We start from the raw sequence: 19,212 nt of genomic DNA on the forward strand, positions 1-19,212 counted from the left end.
ATTTCTATTATTTCTATTATTTCTATTATTTCTATTTATGAATATTATTTATTTCTTTACCTATAGATTCCTTCCCTATTACCGACCGCTAGGTACTCTGCTGTTGTTATTTTCCTGAATACAATTCTTTGCCTACTAAGCCATACATTAATACTAGACAAACGCCAGATATGAACTCACCTTACACCCAGCCCGGCCCGATGGGCTCTCGTAGTGTTTTGGGGATATCGAAGCCGTTATGCGCGATGATCCAAATCCAAGTGAAAATTTCTTCGCAAATCGCGTGGCAGCCCACGTCCGTACCGGCAATTGCCTCGTTGTAAGTCTCAAACTGTTCGCTGAGGCAACTACGTGGCACTAATCATGGACAGTTGCGTATGAGCCTTGGGGGTGACAGCCCCGTGGGCCTTACCGCTTCCAAGTCGGCACAAGACCTACTGCTATGCAAAACACCCCCCGGAACTCTGGTCTACCATGTACAAGAGCTGAGACCGGTTTCTGTAATTGGCACTTTTACAACGGAATGGCAGCCTACAAGCCCAATACCAGGCTTCCGCAGACCGTTCACTGGAAAGCAAAGCCACCCTTTATCGATGCGGCAGATGGCAACAGACGGGACGGGATTAAAGACCGATTTGAAATGATTGGAAAATATATAGCGGACGATCTGAGCGCAGCAGAATGGGAGCGCATGAGTGCGAGAGAACCCTCCGCATGGTCATGGTTGTTGCATCACCGTTGCGTCTACCATCCGTCATCATCTATCTACTCCACAAAACACGCGGGAACTACAGAGTCATATGTAGCACTCGCAATCGTTGATGTCATCTATATCAAATCATTTTCTAATAGGTCTTCTAGGATTGGTCGTTGAATTAAAACGCGCTCCGCCATCTATCTAATAAATACCGAGGCGGTTATCCTGGTTGAACCTATACTGCAGTCTTGCGCATTCTCGTCTATACAATCATTCACAATGAAGGCGGCGCAAATTAAAGCTGAGCAGCTGAGCTCCAACACTGTCGAGGCCACGCAAGAGTCAAGACTTACAAGCGACTTTGGCACCAAGCAGTCCAATACTGACGACTGGCTTCGGGTCGCCAACGACGACAAGACCGGTCCGTCGCTGTTGGAGGATGCTTTCGGAAGAGAAAAGGTAATGCGCCCTGACATGATGCAGCGAACAACTCCAGAAAGCTGACAGCACTCCAGATTCACAGATTCGACCATGAGCGCATCCCTGAACGCGTCGTCCACGCCCGCGGCGCCGGCGCCTTTGGCACCTTCCGCCTCTTCGAGTCGGCCGAAGACGTCACCCACGCCGGCGTCTTGACCGACACGTCGAGGGAGACGCCGCTGTTTGTCCGCTTCTCGACCGTGCTCGGCAGCAGGGGCTCGGCCGACACGGTGCGCGACGTGCGCGGCTTTGCCGTCAAGATGTACACGGACGAGGGCAACTGGGACCTCGTCGGCAACAACATGCCCGTCTTCTTCATCCAGGACGCCCTCAAGTTCCCGGACCTCATCCACGCCGGCAAGCCCGAGCCCGACGGCGAGATCCCCTCGGCCCAGTCCGCCCACAACAACTTTTGGGACTTCATGTTCCTGCACTCGGAAGCCACGCACATGTTCATGTGGGCCATGTCGGACCGCGGCATCCCGCGCTCGTACCGCATGATGCAGGGCTTCGGCGTCAACACCTTTACGCTCGTCAACGCCAGCGGCAAGCGCCACTTTGTCAAGTTCCACTGGACGCCCGCGCTCGGCGTCCACTCGCTCGTCTGGGACGAGGCCCTCAAGATCTGCGGCCAGGACCCCGACTTTCACCGCAAGGACCTGATGGAGGCCATTGCCAGCGGCGCGTTCCCCAAGTGGCGCTTTGGCATCCAGACCATTGCCGAGGGCGACGAGGACCGCTTCGAGTTTGACGTGCTCGACGCCACCAAGGTCTGGCCGCAGGACCTCGTGCCGATCCGGTACATTGGCGAGATGGAGCTCAACCGCAACGTCGACGAGTACTTTACCGAGACGGAGCAGGTCGCCTTTTGCACCAGCCACGTCGTCCCGGGCATCGGCTTCTCCGACGACCCGCTCCTGCAGGGCCGCAACTTTTCCTACCAGGACACCCAGCTCACCCGCCTCGGCGTCAACTGGCAGGAGCTGCCCATCAACAAGCCCGTCTGCCCCATGATGAACTTTAACCGCGACGGCGCCATGCGCCACCGCATCTCCAAGGGCAAGTTCAACTACTGGCCCAACCGCGGCGGGGTGCAGCCGCCCGCCGCGGCCGACTCCGAGGGCGGCTACCGCGATTTCCCGCAAAACGTGGCCGGCGTCAAAGTGCGCGGCAAGAGCGCGAAATTCAAAGAGCACATCTCCCAGGCCCAGCTGTTTTACAACTCGCTGGCCGAGATTGAGAGGAAGCACCTGCAGGCGGCCCTCGCGTTTGAGCTCGACCACTGTGATGACCCCGTCGTGTACACCCGCGTGACGAGGCGCCTCGCGGAGATTGACCCGGCGCTCGGGCAGACGGTCGCGCACATGGTCGGCGGGGCGGCGCCGCCGGCGCCGGAGCGCAAGAACCACGGCAACAAGGCGTCTGGGCTGAGCCAGCTCGAGTACGTGCCCGCAAAGGTGACGATTGAGTCGCGCAAAGTGGCCATCCTCATCGCCGACGGCTACGACGGCGCCGCCTTTGCCGCGATGCTCGGGGCGCTCAAGGCTGCCAAGGCCGTGCCCGTCATCATCGGCCCGCGGCGCGCGGCCATCTTCGCGGCCGGCGAGGACCACAGCTCGAGCGCGGGCGTCGTGCCGGACCACCATTTGGAGGGCCAGCGCAGCACGCTCTTTGACGCGCTGTTCGTGCCCGGCGGGGCCAACGCCATCACGCAGCTGGCGAGCACGGGGCGCGCGGTGCAGTACGTGCGCGAGGCGTTTGGGCACCTCAAGACGGTGGCGGCCACGGGCGAGGGCGTCCGCCTGCTGCACAAGGCGATCCAGCTCGACCAGGTCACGCTGTCGGCCGGCGCAGAGGCCGTGTCGAGCTACGGCGTCGTCTCGCTGGAGAGGCCCGGGCCGGACGGGCTCGGCGAGGTGCTCCAGGCGGCCAAGAATGCGACGCGGTTCTTGGACCAGTTTGTGTATGCCGTCAGCCAGCACCGATGCTGGGAGCGGGAGCTGGATGGGCTGGTTGATCTTGTTGCGTATTAAGGAGGGTGTTGGGATGGGATAGAGCAATGTATAGTACACGTAATGATATGCTTTAGTGACGAGAATTTGAACTCATTTGCGCTTTGTTGACGGTATCAAAACTTGTTGTAATGACGGGCTGCTTCGCTTTTCCACTTGCTAATGAATAACACCATCGCGATGAAGCGTTGGATTCAGTCCAGAGACTTTCCCCCAGGCTTGTCCAGTCTTCATCAGTAGTAGTTCAGTGTTAATGAAAAGGATGTTGATATGAAATCTACCTTACCTTTCCCCCTCGCGCCCTCCTTCCTCTGGACTCTTGTCGACATTCCACAACGAATCACTTTCCAAAACAGTATTAGTAAGTCTCGAATTCGATTCATTATATACAAGGCTCATGTTCCAAGATACAAAAGAAAAGAAAGGAGAAAAAAGTCCAAGCCACATCGATTAAGACGACAAGGAAGCTACCGTGTCGTGAAGAAAAGACTCGCCGCAAAACGCCGATTTTCCAAAGCAAACAGCAGACTTATCAGAACCTATCCTCACTGCTTCCATTTTCCATCCCATTTGCATAAAGAAGATAGCCGTCCGCCAGCAGGACCTAGAAAGAAAAGTGTAGAGGACAAAACGGAAAATGGACGACAGTCCAGGTATCATTCAAGACAACCATACAACATCATCGTGTTCCCCATTCAACAAAATATCAACATGATGAAAAAAAAAAGTCCATCCATAGGGTGTGCAGGAACAAAGTACATGAAGAAGTGATCCATTAGGATCGGCGCGATTCGTCTGAATCGGACAAGTGCCAGGCGCGTGGCGGGCGCCTAGTGCTGACATTTTGACGTCAGATTTCTGGACTGGTAGCCAGTTCCGACTATTTTGTTCCCACGTGTTCGGGGCAATAGACTCAATCATCCCTTGAGTCGTGGTTTCTCCTCTCTTAGTTTTCGCCTCGAGCTGAGTCAGCATTCAACCCATCTTGACGTCGGCGCTGGTAGACTCGGAGGCCACTGCCAGAGCAACCTTCTCATCAAGAAGCATGCCGTCTTCCTCGGACTCGCGCTTCTTGCCCATGCGCTCGCACCACTCTTCGGCGCTGACAATGGTCCCGTCAAGGACGCCAGTAATCTGTGTCACCATGTCCAGGCCTTCTTTGGCAAGGACGAGTACCTTTTGCGCGCCATCACGGAGGGCGGGACTGTTGTCCTTGGCGGGGTCGGGGTTGGCGTTGGGATTCTCGTTCATGGTAGCGAGGCGGAATCGCTGAGGTAGACTGGTGAGGTGGCGGCGGACAAGAATCCTCGCATTCTCGGGGAGAGCACCGCCGGCATACTTGGAGACGGTGACGACAACTTCCTGCAGTGTCTTGAGGATATCCGTCTTGATAACCTGGATGCGGTTGGCGATTTCGGTGCGCGCCTCCTCGGGTGTCTTGGTACCGCTACCACCCTCTGTTCCCTCCATGGTGTGGTCCTTGTCCTGGCCATTGCTCTCTGCGAGTCTGGTCTGGGTGTTGCAGGCGCTCTCGTACTCCTCAAGAGCATCTTTGAGGGAGCCAATGGCGTTGTCCATACGGCCGTTGGTCCATCGTAGCCATTTGAGACAGTACTTGAGGCTCTTGAGGCTCTCGGAGCTCATGGCGACGCTAAGACCAGAGGTGGACATGAACAGGCGCGTCTGCCAGGCGGCCTGGTTCTGAGCATTGGCCGGAGGACCAGCCGTCTCACTGTAGGCAGGGGAGCGCAGCTCGTCGTAAGCGGGCAGGGTATCAATGGTGCTAACGGAAGAGCGACGAGCGCTCTTGGGAGTGGGAGGGGAGGTGTCGTCATGGCCGTTGCCATCTTCTGCGTCTTGACCACCGCGTTCACCAACCTTGCGGCGCTTCTTGGAATTACTGGCCGACTCGGGTTCCGAGGTGGGGGCAGCATGTCGACGGCCGCCGAGGAACCAGCGGACACCACCTTCGACACCAGTCCTTCTGGCAGTTCGGTTGACCGTTTTTGCGAGAGGGGTGAGGTAGCCTTCGACGTATTCGGCGCCTGACTTGAAGCGCGGGGAGTAGTTTTTGGTGCTGTGGTAGTTGGATACGGTGGAGGCAATGAAGGGGTGGACGGTGGTGAGAAGCTGGAGGAGTGGCTCGGGTCGAGGGGGTCGTGAGGAACTGGCAGCCGAGGAAGAGGGCGTGGAAAGCTGCATGCTCTGTGGGGGCGGGCTCATGGTACCAGAGGCATCAGGAGGGGAGGAGACGAAATCTAGAACTATGTGTCAGCCAGGTTTGGGCAGCAGAGGAGGCGGAAGAGGAAGAGGGCAGTGGGCAGTGGGCGTACCGGCTCTGAGGTCGCCAAGGGCTTCGGCGGCCAGGCGCACGTCGGGATCGTCGAGGGTGACACTGGTTGGAGTTCCTTCCTTTTGATGATCGGGGGAAGCGTCGCTGGTGACGCTGTTGTTGCCGTCAAAATCGCCGTTGACAGGACTCTCGGCGCGCGAGGGTTGGGGAGGGGGTTGTCGATAGGTCATGGTGTTGGCCTGGGGGGTCCAATTGCTGGGGGCCATGGCGGAGTGATCGAGGGACATGTCGTGTCGACGATGCTGGGGGACGGCGATGGAGCTGAGGGAGGGCAGCGTCCTGCTGTTGTCATGGTTCGCCAGCGGTGGCAGCTTGGCCGAGTAGTCTGGTGCTCGATGCAGCGGCTGGCTGTCCATGGTGGAAGCGGGTGCAGACGCAGATGCGGCTGCGAGATAGGTATAATCGGGGGGCGGCAGATTTAAAGAAGTCGATGGATGGGGAGGGCGAAATGGGGGAGGATGACGTTGTGCAGGAGTGTGGTGGTGATTATGGTGGTGGAGGCCGTGAGCGTAGGGGGGTGAGTGTTGGTGTAGGCGGGCGCAGGCGCGGAGGTGGTGGTGGTGGCGGTGGAAGACGGGGAGCGGACAGCGGCTGTAGAGGTCAATTTGTTGGCAGAGGCAGCAGTAGCAGAAGCAGTAGCACTGCCAGCGATAGTGTGGTTGCCTCCAACAATGCTAATGCTCGCGGTGGCGAGCATGTGATTGTGTTCCATTGGGCGGACCGGCTAACAATGAGGCTAATAGGGTTGGAGGCTAACTGCATCAGCCTGACATGTGCGATACGTTGAGCTGAGCGACAGAAGTCCCAGGCCCGCCACGGAGAACACCAGGAAGAGCGACGAATTGAAACTCGGCTGCAAGATGAGCAACTGTAACTTGGGGAGGGGAGGTTTCAAGCCAGTATTGAAGGCGAAAAAAAAAAAAATCGAAAGGAAGAGAAAGTGGAAGCGGGGGGGCAGAGGCGGGAAGGAGAAGAACAAAAGGAACAAAAGACCAAAGCACCAGGAGCCAATCGTTCAGCCGGGGTATGTGCGTCGAGGAGTACCCCAGGTCTACGACCGTCTATCGCTTTAATTACTGGTCAATAAAGGAACAGAAACTGAGGGTCACGATGCAGCGGGAAAAGAGCAGAAACTTGGGGCTGAGACGTGCTGAAAAGGTGCTGAAGGACGGGTGCCTAGGTACTCCCTTGTTTAACAGGTAGTACATACAGGTAAGTACTAAGTACTAGGGTAGGGTACTGAAGTAACTAGGGGTGCCCCGGTCTGAGAGTCTGGGGAGGCAGGGCCGTGCAGAGGCAGCCTCGATTGTGACCTATTATCTATTATGCAGCTTGTTTGATGACTAGGTTGTCAAGTTAGTTAGCTTCCTTGCTTCCTACATAGGAAATCATGGTCATTGTGATGCGTAGCATGTACTACCAGCAACTTGTTACTGTCTTGTGATGGCCTGTGAAAGAGGTCGTGTCACGAGAGTGCATATTTGTTGGGGCGGACCACAACGACCCGAACAGTGCGTGCAACAGAAACACCACGGGTAAAAACGACGATTCAGATAAAGGATCGTCGCTTGGCTCACGGGACCGGAGCCTTTTCTGCCATGAGAGCCTTCCAATGGCCCTGGTTCCGTGGCAATTGGGCAATTGACCGAATGCCATTCCTCTAACCACTAAAGGTGCAGGTGGTTGGTTGGCTGGGGTCGGCGGGCGGGTCGGCGTCACAAGCCCCGAGCTAATCTACTCCGTTAGTAATACAGAGTAAAATAAACTGCAAACACGCGCTCACCTTGACAACTTGTTACAGCTTTTCGCCCGTGCGAGATCGGGATGCCGTTGTTCCGTTGCCGCCAAATGATGCCCTGAAATACACATGACATGCTCATCTCGAACCAAGGAAGAAAACATCACATCTCACTGCAAGCTGGTCGGCATCTGTGTCAGTCCTTTACAAATACTTGCACCTGCAAAAGCACATGCCTGCCATCACAGGCTTTTGCAACCCAGGCAAGGAAAGGGTGCGGGGGAAAGCCAACAGCGGGGATGCTAGCGCACAAGCCGTGCGGGTGCCGGCTATGAAACAGAACGGGAAAAAAGCAAAGAGGAATTAGAGAACCGCGGAGAAGTACATAATAAATGCAAGTGTTTATAACTAGTTGATAGCCTATGTGGCAGGCATTGTTGAGCCCCATGCATGAACTGAGCTGATCAAGCTGCTGATTCAAGCAACATGGCCAACGACCCAAAGTCAAACGACAACTCCAACACTGTCTACATTGGCAGCTGACAGACACAGAACAGGCCACTCCAGCGTATCCCTACCTATTAAGCACTGAATATTTTTTCCTTTTTGAACTTTTCTGCTCAACTTCTTCGTTTCTGCCACGCACCAACACCTCAACTCAACCTGCTGTCAATTTCGTCTGGTGTTGGCAAACGGCCAGTTTTGCCATCTCCAAGTCGTTCACGTCGGCGAGGGGGAGTGGATCCCTCCACCTGGCCCTTGCGTAGCGAATTGCATGTGACGCCGCGCTTTTTTCCCCTCTACAAAAAAGCCGCCTTGTTGTGGGTCTTCGCTGCAGACTTTCCACCAGCGGAATTCCTTCGCCGGCGCTACTTTTAGTCCCCTGATTACGCTCCAATGCCCAGATTTTACGCCGGCCATCGTGGGTAAGGTTACCTACGGTTTCTGCTGCTCAAACACGTCTCATGAGGCTCTAATACTGGTGAGAAGGCCAACACGATAGCCAGTTAGAGGGAGGCTTCAACTCGTATTCTCGCCCAACCGGTTTCGCATCCCAGATATTCTCCTCTCGGTCGCGTCATCTTGGCGCTATCAGCTTTCCTATCAGTGACATCGCTAATTTACTGATAAGCGCAGTCCCCTCATCCCGCTTCATCCCTATCGCCACTTGTAATAACAACGGAGTCGCTCTTGTCCGCACATCACGCAGGCTCCCCCATGGCTACTGCTTGTCCTTGTTGCCGAGCGGGGAGTGGCGGTACAAATCAACAGTCCCTGCAGCCGCCATCACATGGTGCGGCCACCCCGGTGCTGACACACCATTCGGCCATGTCCAAACTGTTGAGATGCAGCGACGCCAGGTACAAACGAGTCCCACCACTCGCTCGGCCAAACATTCCCCCAGACCGCGCCACAGCTGGCGGCTACATTGATTCGCTGCACTCTGAAGATTTGGCGTTTGCCCAACGAGAGCCACGCTACATCTCGCAGGTTTCTTCAGCCAACCACCTTTTACGTGCATTAGACGGGCATTTAATAGTTAAACGTAGATGACCGCTGAGATTGCAACCGTGCCCATCTTGTCCAGCCATTGCGTAATATCCGGCGTCAATGTACAAGAAAAGAAAAAGAAAAGTAGAAAAAAAAAAATGTCCGGTCTCTCTGACACCGCCCAAGCAACATGGTAAAATACTCGGGCAGTTCTTATGAAACCACATGGATCCCTCTCCGCACCACGAAATCGCGACTTCATCCACGGCTCGGAACGCTAACAAGGCAGAATGCCCGTCAACACCAAGCTAGGCGATGAGCTGCACTGTCTAGAGGGTGCGTTGAGAGGAAGAAGAAATCTTCAAATGCACCCGCCCGCGCCACAAGTTTTGTTGCCAACTACGACCCGCTCTCTATCGTGGCCCTGCACGTGACCTAATCGCCAATCAGGTCCCCGCGGTTTTGCCGTCCGGTGATGCCACTATTACCTCCTACTTGGCCTAACTGGTGGCAGGCACACACACACAGCTCGGCGCCGTGCTGTAGTGTAGCTACATGTACATGCCAAATTTCAACTTCATCCCACGCGCCCATTCTCATCACCCTGCCAAGCGACCTTCGGCGGGCCTCTTGTCCCCTGCTGTGCCAGCCACGGTAGTGCTGCCGTTCTACGATTCTGCATGAAGCCAGCTTTCTTTTAATTGTTCCCGATTCCGCGCGGCTTGTCGTGTACACCGCAGGCAGCTCTCTCCCTCCCCGCTGCCCCTCGATCCCTCCCATCCACATACGCCGTCGACACATCGCCACACGCCCGTCACCATGGCGTCGGCGCTCTTCTTCCTCGACCTCAAGGGCAAGGTACGCGCGCTTCTCTGCCGCATTGGCCTGCGCTTTTTGCCCTGCTAACCACGATGCTCCCGCCTGCTTCTAGACCCTGCTTGCCCGCAACTACCGCGGTGACCTTCCCATGTCGGCCGTGGAACAGTTTCCCATGCTGCTCTCCGAGGCCGAAGAAGAATCCTCCGCCGTGCCGCCCTGCTTCTCCCACGAGGGCATCAACTACCTCTACATCCGTCACAACAACCTCTACCTGCTCGCGCTGACCAAGCGCAACACCAACGCCGCCGAAATCATCCTCTTCCTGCACAAGGTCGTCGAGGTCTTTACCGAGTACTTCAAGGCCCTCGAGGAGGAGTCCATTCGCGACAACTTTGTCATCATCTACGAGTTGCTCGACGAGATGATGGACTTTGGTTACCCGCAGACGACCGAGTCCAAGATCTTGCAGGAGTATATTACCCAGGAGTCCCACAAGCTCGAGATCCAGGCCCGCCCGCCCATTGCCGTCACCAACGCTGTCTCCTGGCGCTCCGAGGGCATCCGCTACCGCAAGAACGAGGTCTTCCTCGACGTTGTCGAGAGCCTCAACCTGCTCATCGGCGCCAACGGCAACGTTCTCCGTAGCGAGATCCTCGGAGCCATCAAGATGAAGTGCTACCTCTCCGGCATGCCCGAGCTGCGCCTCGGCCTCAACGACAAGGTCATGTTTGAGACGACGGGCCGCACCACCCGCGGCAAGGCCATTGAAATGGAGGACGTCAAGTTTCACCAGTGCGTCCGCCTCGCACGCTTCGAAAACGACCGCACCATTTCCTTTATCCCCCCCGACGGCGAGTTTGAGCTCATGTCCTACCGCCTCAACACCCACGTCAAGCCCCTCATCTGGGTCGAGTGCGCCATCGAGTCCCACTCAGGCTCCCGCATCGAGTACATGCTCAAGGCCCGCGCTCAGTTCAAGCGCCGTAGCACCGCCAACAATGTCGAAATCATTGTCCCCGTTCCCGACGACGCAGACTCCCCGCGCTTCCGCACCAACATTGGCTCCGTCCACTACGCCCCCGAGCAAAGCGCCATCATCTGGAAGATTAAGCAGTTTGGTGGCAACAAGGAGTTTCTCATGCGCGCCGAGCTCGGCCTCCCCAGCGTTCGCGGCGACGACGAGACGGGTGGCGGCATGACGGGCGGCTTTGGCGGCAGTATGGGCGGTGTCGGTGGCAAGGGCGCTAAGCGCCCTATCCAGGTCAAGTTTGAGATTCCCTACTTTACGACAAGTGGTATCCAGGTCCGCTATCTCAAGATTACAGAACCAAAGGTGAGCACATTTCAAGGATGCTAGAAACTACTCGGTTGCTAATAGTCACAGCTACAATACCCCTCGCTGCCTTGGGTTCGATATATTACACAGTCTGGCGACATTGCCGTGCGACTACCAGACGCCATCTAACATGGTCCCTCACATATACAATAAACAAATGCGTTTTTCAATCATGGCTTTAAAAGTCTAGAAGCATAGTACGGGACACTGCGTAGGGTCGGGTCAAGCCCGAAACATGGATAGACTGGGCATTCATGATGATGCAATGATTGTTCATTAAAAAAAAATGTATATATGCTTTTTTGTAATCCAAGGGTATAAGTTGCCTCGTTGTGTCTTGTCTCAAGATGCCGTGCGGGACGGCCTCTGGTACCGTGTCTTTCGGCCCAAAACGCTGTTTGTCCTCTGTTGAGAGAGGGATGCGATATACTTGCTTTTTTTGCAACCCGAAAACAAATCCAAAAAAAAAAACACCAAAAAAACATTGTCGTTTCTTTTTATCATTATGCCATAGCCGTATAGTCGCGCGATTTTGTTCCCATTTACTCGAGCCGAGCTCTCTTGACCGTGCTGCTCGCGCCGCCGTGTTGCTGTTGCAGCGGCCCCGACGATTCCAAAAACGCCCTGGCTTCGCGCAGGAGCCTCTTTTCGCCGACGCGCACGATCAGCGCCATGCGTTCCCGGTCGCCCATGGCGGCTGTCGCCAGAAGCTGCTCGTCCTGGGCCAGCGTCGTCGGGTACTGGGCCTCGAGCGCGGCCAGCGCGCGCGCGGCAATGGCCGCCTGCAGCTCCTCCCGCTTGCGCTTGTCCGGGACGAGCGCGGGGTCGACGGCGCGCACCGCCCGCAGAAACTCGGTCAGCTGCTCCTGGAGGTCCCCCGGGAGGCCGGTGAACTGCGCCGGTGCGGCGTCGGGGAAGAGGCCCTCGGCCGTGACTTCGGGACAGTCGCGCTCGAGCACAAAGCTGTCTTCCATTTCGTCCTCGTCAAGATGGCCGCGCTGATTTTTTCCCCAAGTTGTTAGTACAAGAGAGGGAAGCAGGCGAAGAAGGGGGGGGGAGAGGACGGACTACTTTGGCCCAGGCTTCTTGGGGCAGGTTCAGCTGGGACACGGCGGCGGCTTCGATGAGCTCCCAGGGAATCTCGACCACGTCGTAGCGCGCGTGGCGCTCGGTCACGTAGCCGTAGCGGCGCAGCAACTCCGAGTTGGGGTGCGGGCCGTAGTAGTTGAGAATCTCCTCGCCGGCGCGGATGGGGCGGAGGGCGGTGACTGTGAGGTCGTCGTCGCCATGGTTGACGTGTACCTGCTCCCAACATTAGCATTTACCCCCCAAGCATACAGAGCGCATGAAACAAGAGATTGCGCAACGCACGTTGAATTCTGCATCCGCATTCAGGATATCGGCCATGGGCACCATGCCCATCAGGGCCTTGCCATCACGGTCCTCGACCCACCCGTCCTCGCCGTCCTCGTCCTCATCCTCCTCCTTGTCCAGGTCAAACGCGTACGCCATGATGGTGCTGCCCATACGGTGCGCCAGCGCCACAATCTGCTCGTCGCTCAGCCGCTCGCTGCCGGCAAAGACGTGGGCGTGCGCGCGCACGGCGGGCAGCAGGATGCCGCGAAACATGTTGTCGGCGCTCTCGCGGCCGACCTTTGCGACGGCCGGGCTCGCCTGCAGCGCGCCCAGCTCCGCGGGGGACCAGAACATGGGCGTGGCAAAGGCGGCGGGCAGCACGTCGAGGTAGGGCCGCCAGCGGCAGGCTGCGCCGGTGGCGTCGGCGTCGCGCTGCAGGTGCTCGTACAGGAGCACGAGGATGAGCGCGCTCCAGGCGTCGAGCGGCGGCGGGGCGTCGTCGTCGTCGGCGGTGCCGCCGCCCTCCGAGGCCGCCGCCGCGAAGAGCGACGGCAGCTGCGCGCGCAGCGCCGACGTCTCCACGCTCAGGATGGACGCGCGCGGGATGGTGAAGAGCACCGTCTCGGCGGGGATATCGCGCAGAGCGACTGGTGAGGGAAGTTGTTAGCGACGGCTAGACAAGGGAGAAAGGGAAGGGGAAGGGGGGGGAGGTTACTGATGCCGCGACCGGCGTTGCGGCTACGCAGGTCCTGGATCGCTATCGCATCGGAAAAGGTGGCGCCGGGAAGTTGTTTGAACCAGCTCAGGAAACGCGCCGTGAGCTCGTCGAATGAGTCTGCCATCGTGCCTGGTCCAGCAGTCACGAGCTATCACCGAAAATTTATGAGAAAATTGCCTGGTCTCGAATCACGGGGGTGAGATGAACCGGTTAGGCTTGGCTCTTATCGTGAGAAGCTTGACGGATGGTTGTTCGATCGCGGTCTAGCTAGCCTTGCAAGCGCAGAAAATTTACACAGTGCAGAGCCGCCGTTTTAATTGCATCTCAAAGACACTCAGCCGTCCACAAACAGTGCCGCCCTTGTCTCACATCAACCGAAATCACATCACTTCCGTGTGACTGTCAACCGCCAGTTCCTTTCTTGTGTTTTATTCGCGGACCACGTTGGACAAGGTGGCCCGCCGTTGCTTGTCCTTACTGTCTGCGCACTGTACACAGGGTACCGGATCGCGTCTTTTCCATTTCTGGCGGAGAGCCTTCCGATGGACCAATGAAAGCGCTGGTATTGTTCACGCAATAAGTCGCCATAGTATACGTAGGGCGGCGGGTTGATGCACGTTGCATGCATAGAATTTGGTAATGGTAGCTGCAGCACTGATGGCCTGCCCATTGGTCAATCTCTGGCGAGTATATTCCAAGCCCTGGTATTCCGTACCTTGATGTATCGCCATCGGCATACTGTGAGACGCGCGCCATAGTTATGTAATAAGCGTAGATGGACAAGGGTCCGCCGTCTGCGGCAGCGGGCGCATCCTCATGACGCCAACGTTATCTACAAATGCCGGCATCTTGGCCCCAAGTTGCTTGGTCTACACAGCCTCTTGGACTTGTTCACGAGAATGGAAAACAATACCGCGAGCCGCTGGCTTGACTCAAGTGGCGCCAACACACATTGTACGTGCATTGTAATTTGCTAGATGCGTTTTCCAATGAGTTGAAAGCGGGTGTTTAGCAAATAGATCTTAAGAAAGACCCATTAGTCCAAAACTGGGAGCATTCTAGAAGAGGCCTTCTGGAACGCCATCTACTTGCCGAGCGTGTTCAGTTGTAACCTAGTGGCGTCGGGCTTTGGATGGAGACGACGCCTTGTGGCGCGTGGCGTACCAAGGTGCTAGTTAGCATTAAAACCTGGGTCTTCGCGGTCCGGACAGTGACGATGACAGATGCACGTGGGCAGAGGCGAAGAAATTCTCGGAGGAAGATTTGGCCTTGGCATGCTGGGCAAAAAAATCGCTGTGTGACGTAATGCAAGGGCAACTCGCATGTTGTTGGCCTGTGGACTTATGGAACAAAGGAAAAACCTATTGTAACAGCAACTCGCCACACTGCCAAGACAAAGAGAAATCCCCAAGACCGCGCCGGGGGCAGAAGCGGAGAAGCGCCAAGCAGGACGGCGGCATGCCGCAGGCACAGCCTCCTTTTTACAGTGCGAAAAATCGCCAGTACCAGAATTTGCCATTGTTAAATAAATGTCTACGAATACTGATCGTGGTTGATGGGGAGCCAGCGATGGCCTTGTTGGTTTGTTGCCCTGTGTAACCCGGCAACAACTGAATTACTGAAGTAATTACTTGCGGTTGTAATAATACTTCAGCAATCTATACAAGTAGTTGGTGGACATTTCGAATTACTGATCACGACCACCCGGATGACGGGCTAGTGGATGGACGGTGGGCTAACCTTATTGTCTAACCAACGTTCTGACGTTGGAGCCCTATCGGGGTTGACTCAGATTGGCGTGGAGGAATCTCGACAACTCAAAAACCAAAAACACACTCACACAGTGCCACACAGTCTTGGCACCACTGCGTTTGTAATCTTGCCAAGACTCCCGCGTCGAGGCGTCTCCATATCCCTGTATCTCCATTTTGAACAAGGAAAGACAGTTACTGAAGGAGGAAAAAGATATCAAAATATCTTGAAGGGATGTATAAACCAGCCGTATTGGAAAGAGAGACAGCAGAACATGTCTTCTATATTCCCGAGTTGTTGCTGCCCGCCCTAAACGTGGAGTCGATCGATGGCATGACCCTGGGCCAAACTGCTCTCTCGCCACAGAATCAAGCTTATTTTTTTCGCCCAGCCAGCTGATCCAGAAATACCCACACCTGTATGGAGCAAGTCTCTTTAGAGTCTTTACAGAGTAGAGTGTGTTCAACGCCTCGCTATCATCTATTCTCCGACTTCTTAAGATGGACACCCTCCCCCCTCTCCGGTCAGATTCCTCCTCCTTCCACTTCAATCTTGTCCAAATCCATTCTTTGTCGTCCGTTTCCTTGCCCACACCAATACCATTTTGCAACGTACTTGGTTCGGCTCTTGAGACACGACCAGCATTGCTGAGTACACAGGTTGCTGTGACACGACAAACAAAACAAGAAAAAAAATAAAAAAAATCAACACTCTTTTATCTACACTTGGCTTGCTTTGCAATCGCAATCCTAGGCCATGGGTCAAGGAAAGCAGCAGGATGAACAGCAGGAGCGCCTGCAGGCCCATGTCTCCGGGCAGGCGAACAAGCCCATGTCGGCGCCGGCCCATGCCTTGGGCTACGCCGATGTCGAGAAGGAGCTCCAAGTCGACCACAAAGTTGGACTGACACCCGAGGAGGCCGAGAAACGCCTGGAGATCTACGGTCCCAACGAGTTTGGCGAGCAGCAGGGTGTCCAGCCGCTCAAGATCTTCATCGGGCAGATTGCCAACGCCCTGAGTCTGGTGAGTTTTGGGAAAAAGTGATATTGGCGAAAAGAGGAGAGAGATTGTTGTTACTTCAAAGTCGATACGAAAAGAAGGAAATCCCCGTGCTAACCACACCCCAGGTCCTGATCCTCGCCATGGTCGCCTCGTTTGCCATCAAGTCGTGGATCGAAGGCGGCGTCATCACCGCCGTCATCGCGCTCAACATTATCGTCGGCTTCCTGCAGGAGTTCAAGGCGGCGCAAACCATGGACTCGCTGCGCTCGCTTAGCTCGCCGACGGCGCAGGCCGTCCGCTCCGGCGCCAACCAGACCGTCGTCACAGCCGCCATCGTGCCCGGCGACGTCGTCGAGCTCAGGACCGGCGACACGGTGCCCGCCGACGTGCGCCTCGTCGAGGCCGTCAACTTTGAGACCAACGAGGCCCTGCTCACCGGCGAGTCGCTGCCTGTCCGCAAGGAGACGGCCGCCACGTTTGCGCCGGATACCGGGCCCGGCGACCGCCTCAACGTCGCGTACTCGTCGTCGACCGTCACCAAGGGACGCGCCGTCGGCGTCGTCTTCGCTACCGGCATGTTTACCGAGATTGGCCAGATCGCCGTGGCGCTGCGCGGCAGGACCGCCCGGCGTAGGGAGCCCAAGAAGAGGCGCGAGGACGGCTCCGCGAGCCTCCACCGCTGGGTCGAGGCCTGGGGGCTGACGTTTTCCGACGCCGTCGGCCGCTTTCTCGGAGTGAATGTCGGCACGCCCCTGCAGCGGAAGCTTTCCAAGCTGGCTCTCCTCCTTCTCGGTACCGCTATTATCTGCGCCATCATCGTGCTTGGCGCCAACAGCTTCAGCGACAGCCAAGAGGTCATCATCTACGCCGTCGCCACGGGCTTGTCTATGATTCCGGCGTCGCTCATCGTCGTGCTCACCATCACCATGGCCGCGGGCACCAAGCGCATGGTGCAGCGAAATGTCATTGTCCGCAACCTCAAGTCCCTCGAGGCCCTGGGCGCGGTTTCTAGTAAGCGTATCATCACTCCCCCGTTCGAGGCCAAAGACTTAACTTGCCACCAGATATATGTTCGGACAAGACTGGAACCCTCACGCAGGGTAACATGATTGTCAAGAAGGCCTGGATCCCCGGCCGAGGCACCTTCTCGGTCGGCACGACCAGCGAGCCGTTCAACCCCACGGCCGGCACGGTCAGCCTGAAGCCCGAGCAGCCCAAAGATATTAACTTTGGCACTGATGACTCTGAAGGTAACGCTGTCAATACTGCTGCCCTTCCCGCCCAAGATGCGACTCTCCGTGAATACCTCAACGTGGCTTCCCTCGCCAACCTGGCCGCTGTGCAGCAGGTCGACGGCGAGTGGCAGGTGCGCGGTGACCCTACCGAGATCGCCATGCAGGTTTTTGCCTCGCGCTTTGACTGGAACCGACTCCGTCTTGCCCACGACGGCGACGAGGCCGAGTGGTCCGAGGTGGCCGAGTTTCCGTTTGACTCGGACGTGAAGAAGATGTCGGTCATCATGGCGCACAAGCCGTCGGGCACGCAGCACCTCTTCACCAAGGGCGCCGTCGAGCGTGTGCTCGTCTCGTGCGCGCAGTACGTCGACAGCAGCGACGAGGTGCAAGTGCTCACCGACGACGTCCGGGACGACACGCTGCGCAACATGGAAGCTCTCGCGCGTCTCGGCCTCCGCGTGCTCGCGCTCGCAAGCCGCACCGGCATCCCGCACGTCAAGCACAACGAAGCCGAGCTCGCGCGCGGCGACTTTGAGCGGGACCTCGTCTTCCGCGGCCTCGTCGGGCTCTACGACCCGCCCCGGCCCGAGTCGGCGCCGTCGGTCCGCAAGTGCCACGAGGCGGGCATCAGCGTGCACATGCTGACGGGCGACCACCCAGCGACGGCGCGCGCCATTGCGCTCGAGGTCGGCATCCTGCCGGCGCGCATGTCGCAGGTGGCGGCGGACGTGGCGCGCACCATGGTCATGGCGGCGTCCGACTTTGACAAGCTCACTGATGAAGAGATTGACAAGCTCCCCATCCTGCCGCTCGTCGTGGCGCGCTGCGCGCCGCAGACAAAGGTGCGCATGATTGAGGCGCTGCACCGACGCCGGGCGTTTGTGGCCATGACGGGTGACGGCGTCAACGACTCGCCCTCGCTGAAGCGCGCCGATGTCGGCATCGCCATGGGCCGGGCCGGTTCCGACGTGGCCAAGGAGGCGTCCGACATTGTGCTGACGGACGACAACTTTGCGTCGATCCTCAACGCCGTCGAGGAGGGGCGCCGCATGTTTGACAATATCCAAAAGTTCATCCTGCACGTCCTGGCCGAGAACATTGCGCAGGCGTGCACGCTCCTCATCGGGCTCGCGTTCAAGGACTCGCGCGGCATCTCTGTGTTCCCGCTCGCGCCGGTGCAGATTCTCTGGATCATCATGGTGACCTCTGGCATGCCCGACATGGGTCTCGGCTTCGAGACGGCGGCGCCCGACATCATGCAGCGGCCCCCCCAGAACCTGAAGCAGGGCGTCTTCGCGCCGGAGCTGCTCCTCGACATGGCCGTCTACGGGCTCTGGATGGCAGCGCTCTGTATCTGCTCCTTCATCGTGGTGCTGTACGGCTTCGGGCGCGGCGCGGCGGACCTGGGCGACGACTGCAACAACACGTACCACGAGAGCTGCCACGTCGTGTTCCGCGCGCGCGCGACGACGTTTGCCTGTCTGACGTGGTTTGCCCTCTTCCTCGCGTGGGAAATGGTCAACCTGCGGCGCAGCTTCTTCCGCATGCAGCCCAAGAGCGGGCGGCCCTACACGCAGTGGATGCGCGATGTCTGGCGCAACCAGTTTCTGTTCTGGTCCGTCGTGGGCGGCTTCGTCACCATGTTTCCCATCATCTACATTCCCGTCATCAACACGGTCGTCTTCAAGCACGCGCCCATTTCCTGGGAGTGGGCCGTCGTCTTTGTCGAGGCCGGCCTCTTCTTCCTCGGCATCGAGGCGTGGAAGTGGGCGAAGCGCGTCTACTTTCGCCGCCAGGCGCGCAGGCAGACGACGGACCGCGTGGGCGATTTGGAGGAGCGCGTCTTTGGACACTACTTCCGCACCAACACACAGAGCTCGGCCAGCGGCGACGAGGCGCTGGTTGAAAAGACGCAGAACAGCGCCGGAACGCAATAACACGAGCCCCCCCCCCCCCCAGCCTTTCATCTCATGAGAGTGGAAGTTGCCAATTTTCTTTGGCCGTGCGGCTAAAAGAAACGTAGATGTTCTGTGTTGTTATTGTTCGCGAAAATTGCCACGTTTGATTTTTTTTCCTATTGTTTTGATTTCGCAGCTCTTTGCCGTTCTATGGCGGCGGAGTCCCGTTTCAGCCTTTGATCAATGCTTACGCTCATGCGTAGCTTTGAGAAAAAGGACAAAAAATGGCGTGTGCCAGAAGCAAGAGGTCATTTGCACCGACGTT

General features: G+C 57.3%; 6 protein-coding genes across 6 annotated transcripts; 3 read left to right on the forward strand and 3 right to left on the reverse strand.

Moving 5' to 3' along the window:
• Window positions 1-976: 976 nt before the first annotated feature.
• Window positions 977-3,210, forward strand: CCM_02506 (catalase A; the record flags this gene model as incomplete). Its single annotated transcript, XM_006667658.1, has 2 exons — window positions 977-1,156; window positions 1,213-3,210. 2 exons carry the CDS (start codon window positions 977-979, stop codon window positions 3,208-3,210), a joined length of 2,178 nt encoding a protein of 725 aa, XP_006667721.1.
• Window positions 3,211-4,164: 954 nt separating this feature from the next.
• On the reverse strand, window positions 4,165-5,898 carry CCM_02507 (clock controlled protein; the record flags this gene model as incomplete). Its single annotated transcript, XM_006667659.1, has 2 exons — window positions 4,165-5,447; window positions 5,523-5,898. The coding sequence occupies 2 exons, from the start codon at window positions 5,896-5,898 to the stop codon at window positions 4,165-4,167; spliced, it is 1,659 nt and encodes a 552-aa protein (XP_006667722.1).
• A 2,102-nt stretch (window positions 5,899-8,000) lies between these two features.
• On the reverse strand, window positions 8,001-8,201 carry CCM_02508 (uncharacterized protein; the record flags this gene model as incomplete). The annotated part of the gene is made up of 1 exon (XM_006667660.1): window positions 8,001-8,201. The coding sequence occupies one exon, from the start codon at window positions 8,199-8,201 to the stop codon at window positions 8,001-8,003; it is 201 nt and encodes a 66-aa protein (XP_006667723.1).
• Window positions 8,202-9,590: 1,389 nt separating this feature from the next.
• On the forward strand, window positions 9,591-11,055 carry CCM_02509 (AP-1 complex subunit mu; the record flags this gene model as incomplete). Its single annotated transcript, XM_006667661.1, has 3 exons — window positions 9,591-9,629; window positions 9,703-10,923; window positions 10,969-11,055. The coding sequence occupies 3 exons, from the start codon at window positions 9,591-9,593 to the stop codon at window positions 11,053-11,055; spliced, it is 1,347 nt and encodes a 448-aa protein (XP_006667724.1).
• Window positions 11,056-11,468: 413 nt separating this feature from the next.
• CCM_02510 (SET domain-containing protein RMS1) lies at window positions 11,469-13,124 on the reverse strand (the record flags this gene model as incomplete). The annotated part of the gene is made up of 4 exons (XM_006667662.1): window positions 11,469-11,924; window positions 11,995-12,228; window positions 12,298-12,929; window positions 12,998-13,124. 4 exons carry the CDS (start codon window positions 13,122-13,124, stop codon window positions 11,469-11,471), a joined length of 1,449 nt encoding a protein of 482 aa, XP_006667725.1.
• A 2,384-nt stretch (window positions 13,125-15,508) lies between these two features.
• On the forward strand, window positions 15,509-18,926 carry CCM_02511 (sodium P-type ATPase, putative; the record flags this gene model as incomplete). The annotated part of the gene is made up of 3 exons (XM_006667663.1): window positions 15,509-15,775; window positions 15,880-16,765; window positions 16,819-18,926. The coding sequence occupies 3 exons, from the start codon at window positions 15,509-15,511 to the stop codon at window positions 18,924-18,926; spliced, it is 3,261 nt and encodes a 1,086-aa protein (XP_006667726.1).
• Between the last annotated feature and the right edge of the window lie 286 nt (window positions 18,927-19,212).

The sequence above is a fragment of the Cordyceps militaris genome (genome assembly GCF_000225605.1).
Source record: "Cordyceps militaris CM01 unplaced genomic scaffold CCM_S00002, whole genome shotgun sequence".
Lineage (NCBI taxonomy): Eukaryota > Fungi > Ascomycota > Sordariomycetes > Hypocreales > Cordycipitaceae > Cordyceps > Cordyceps militaris.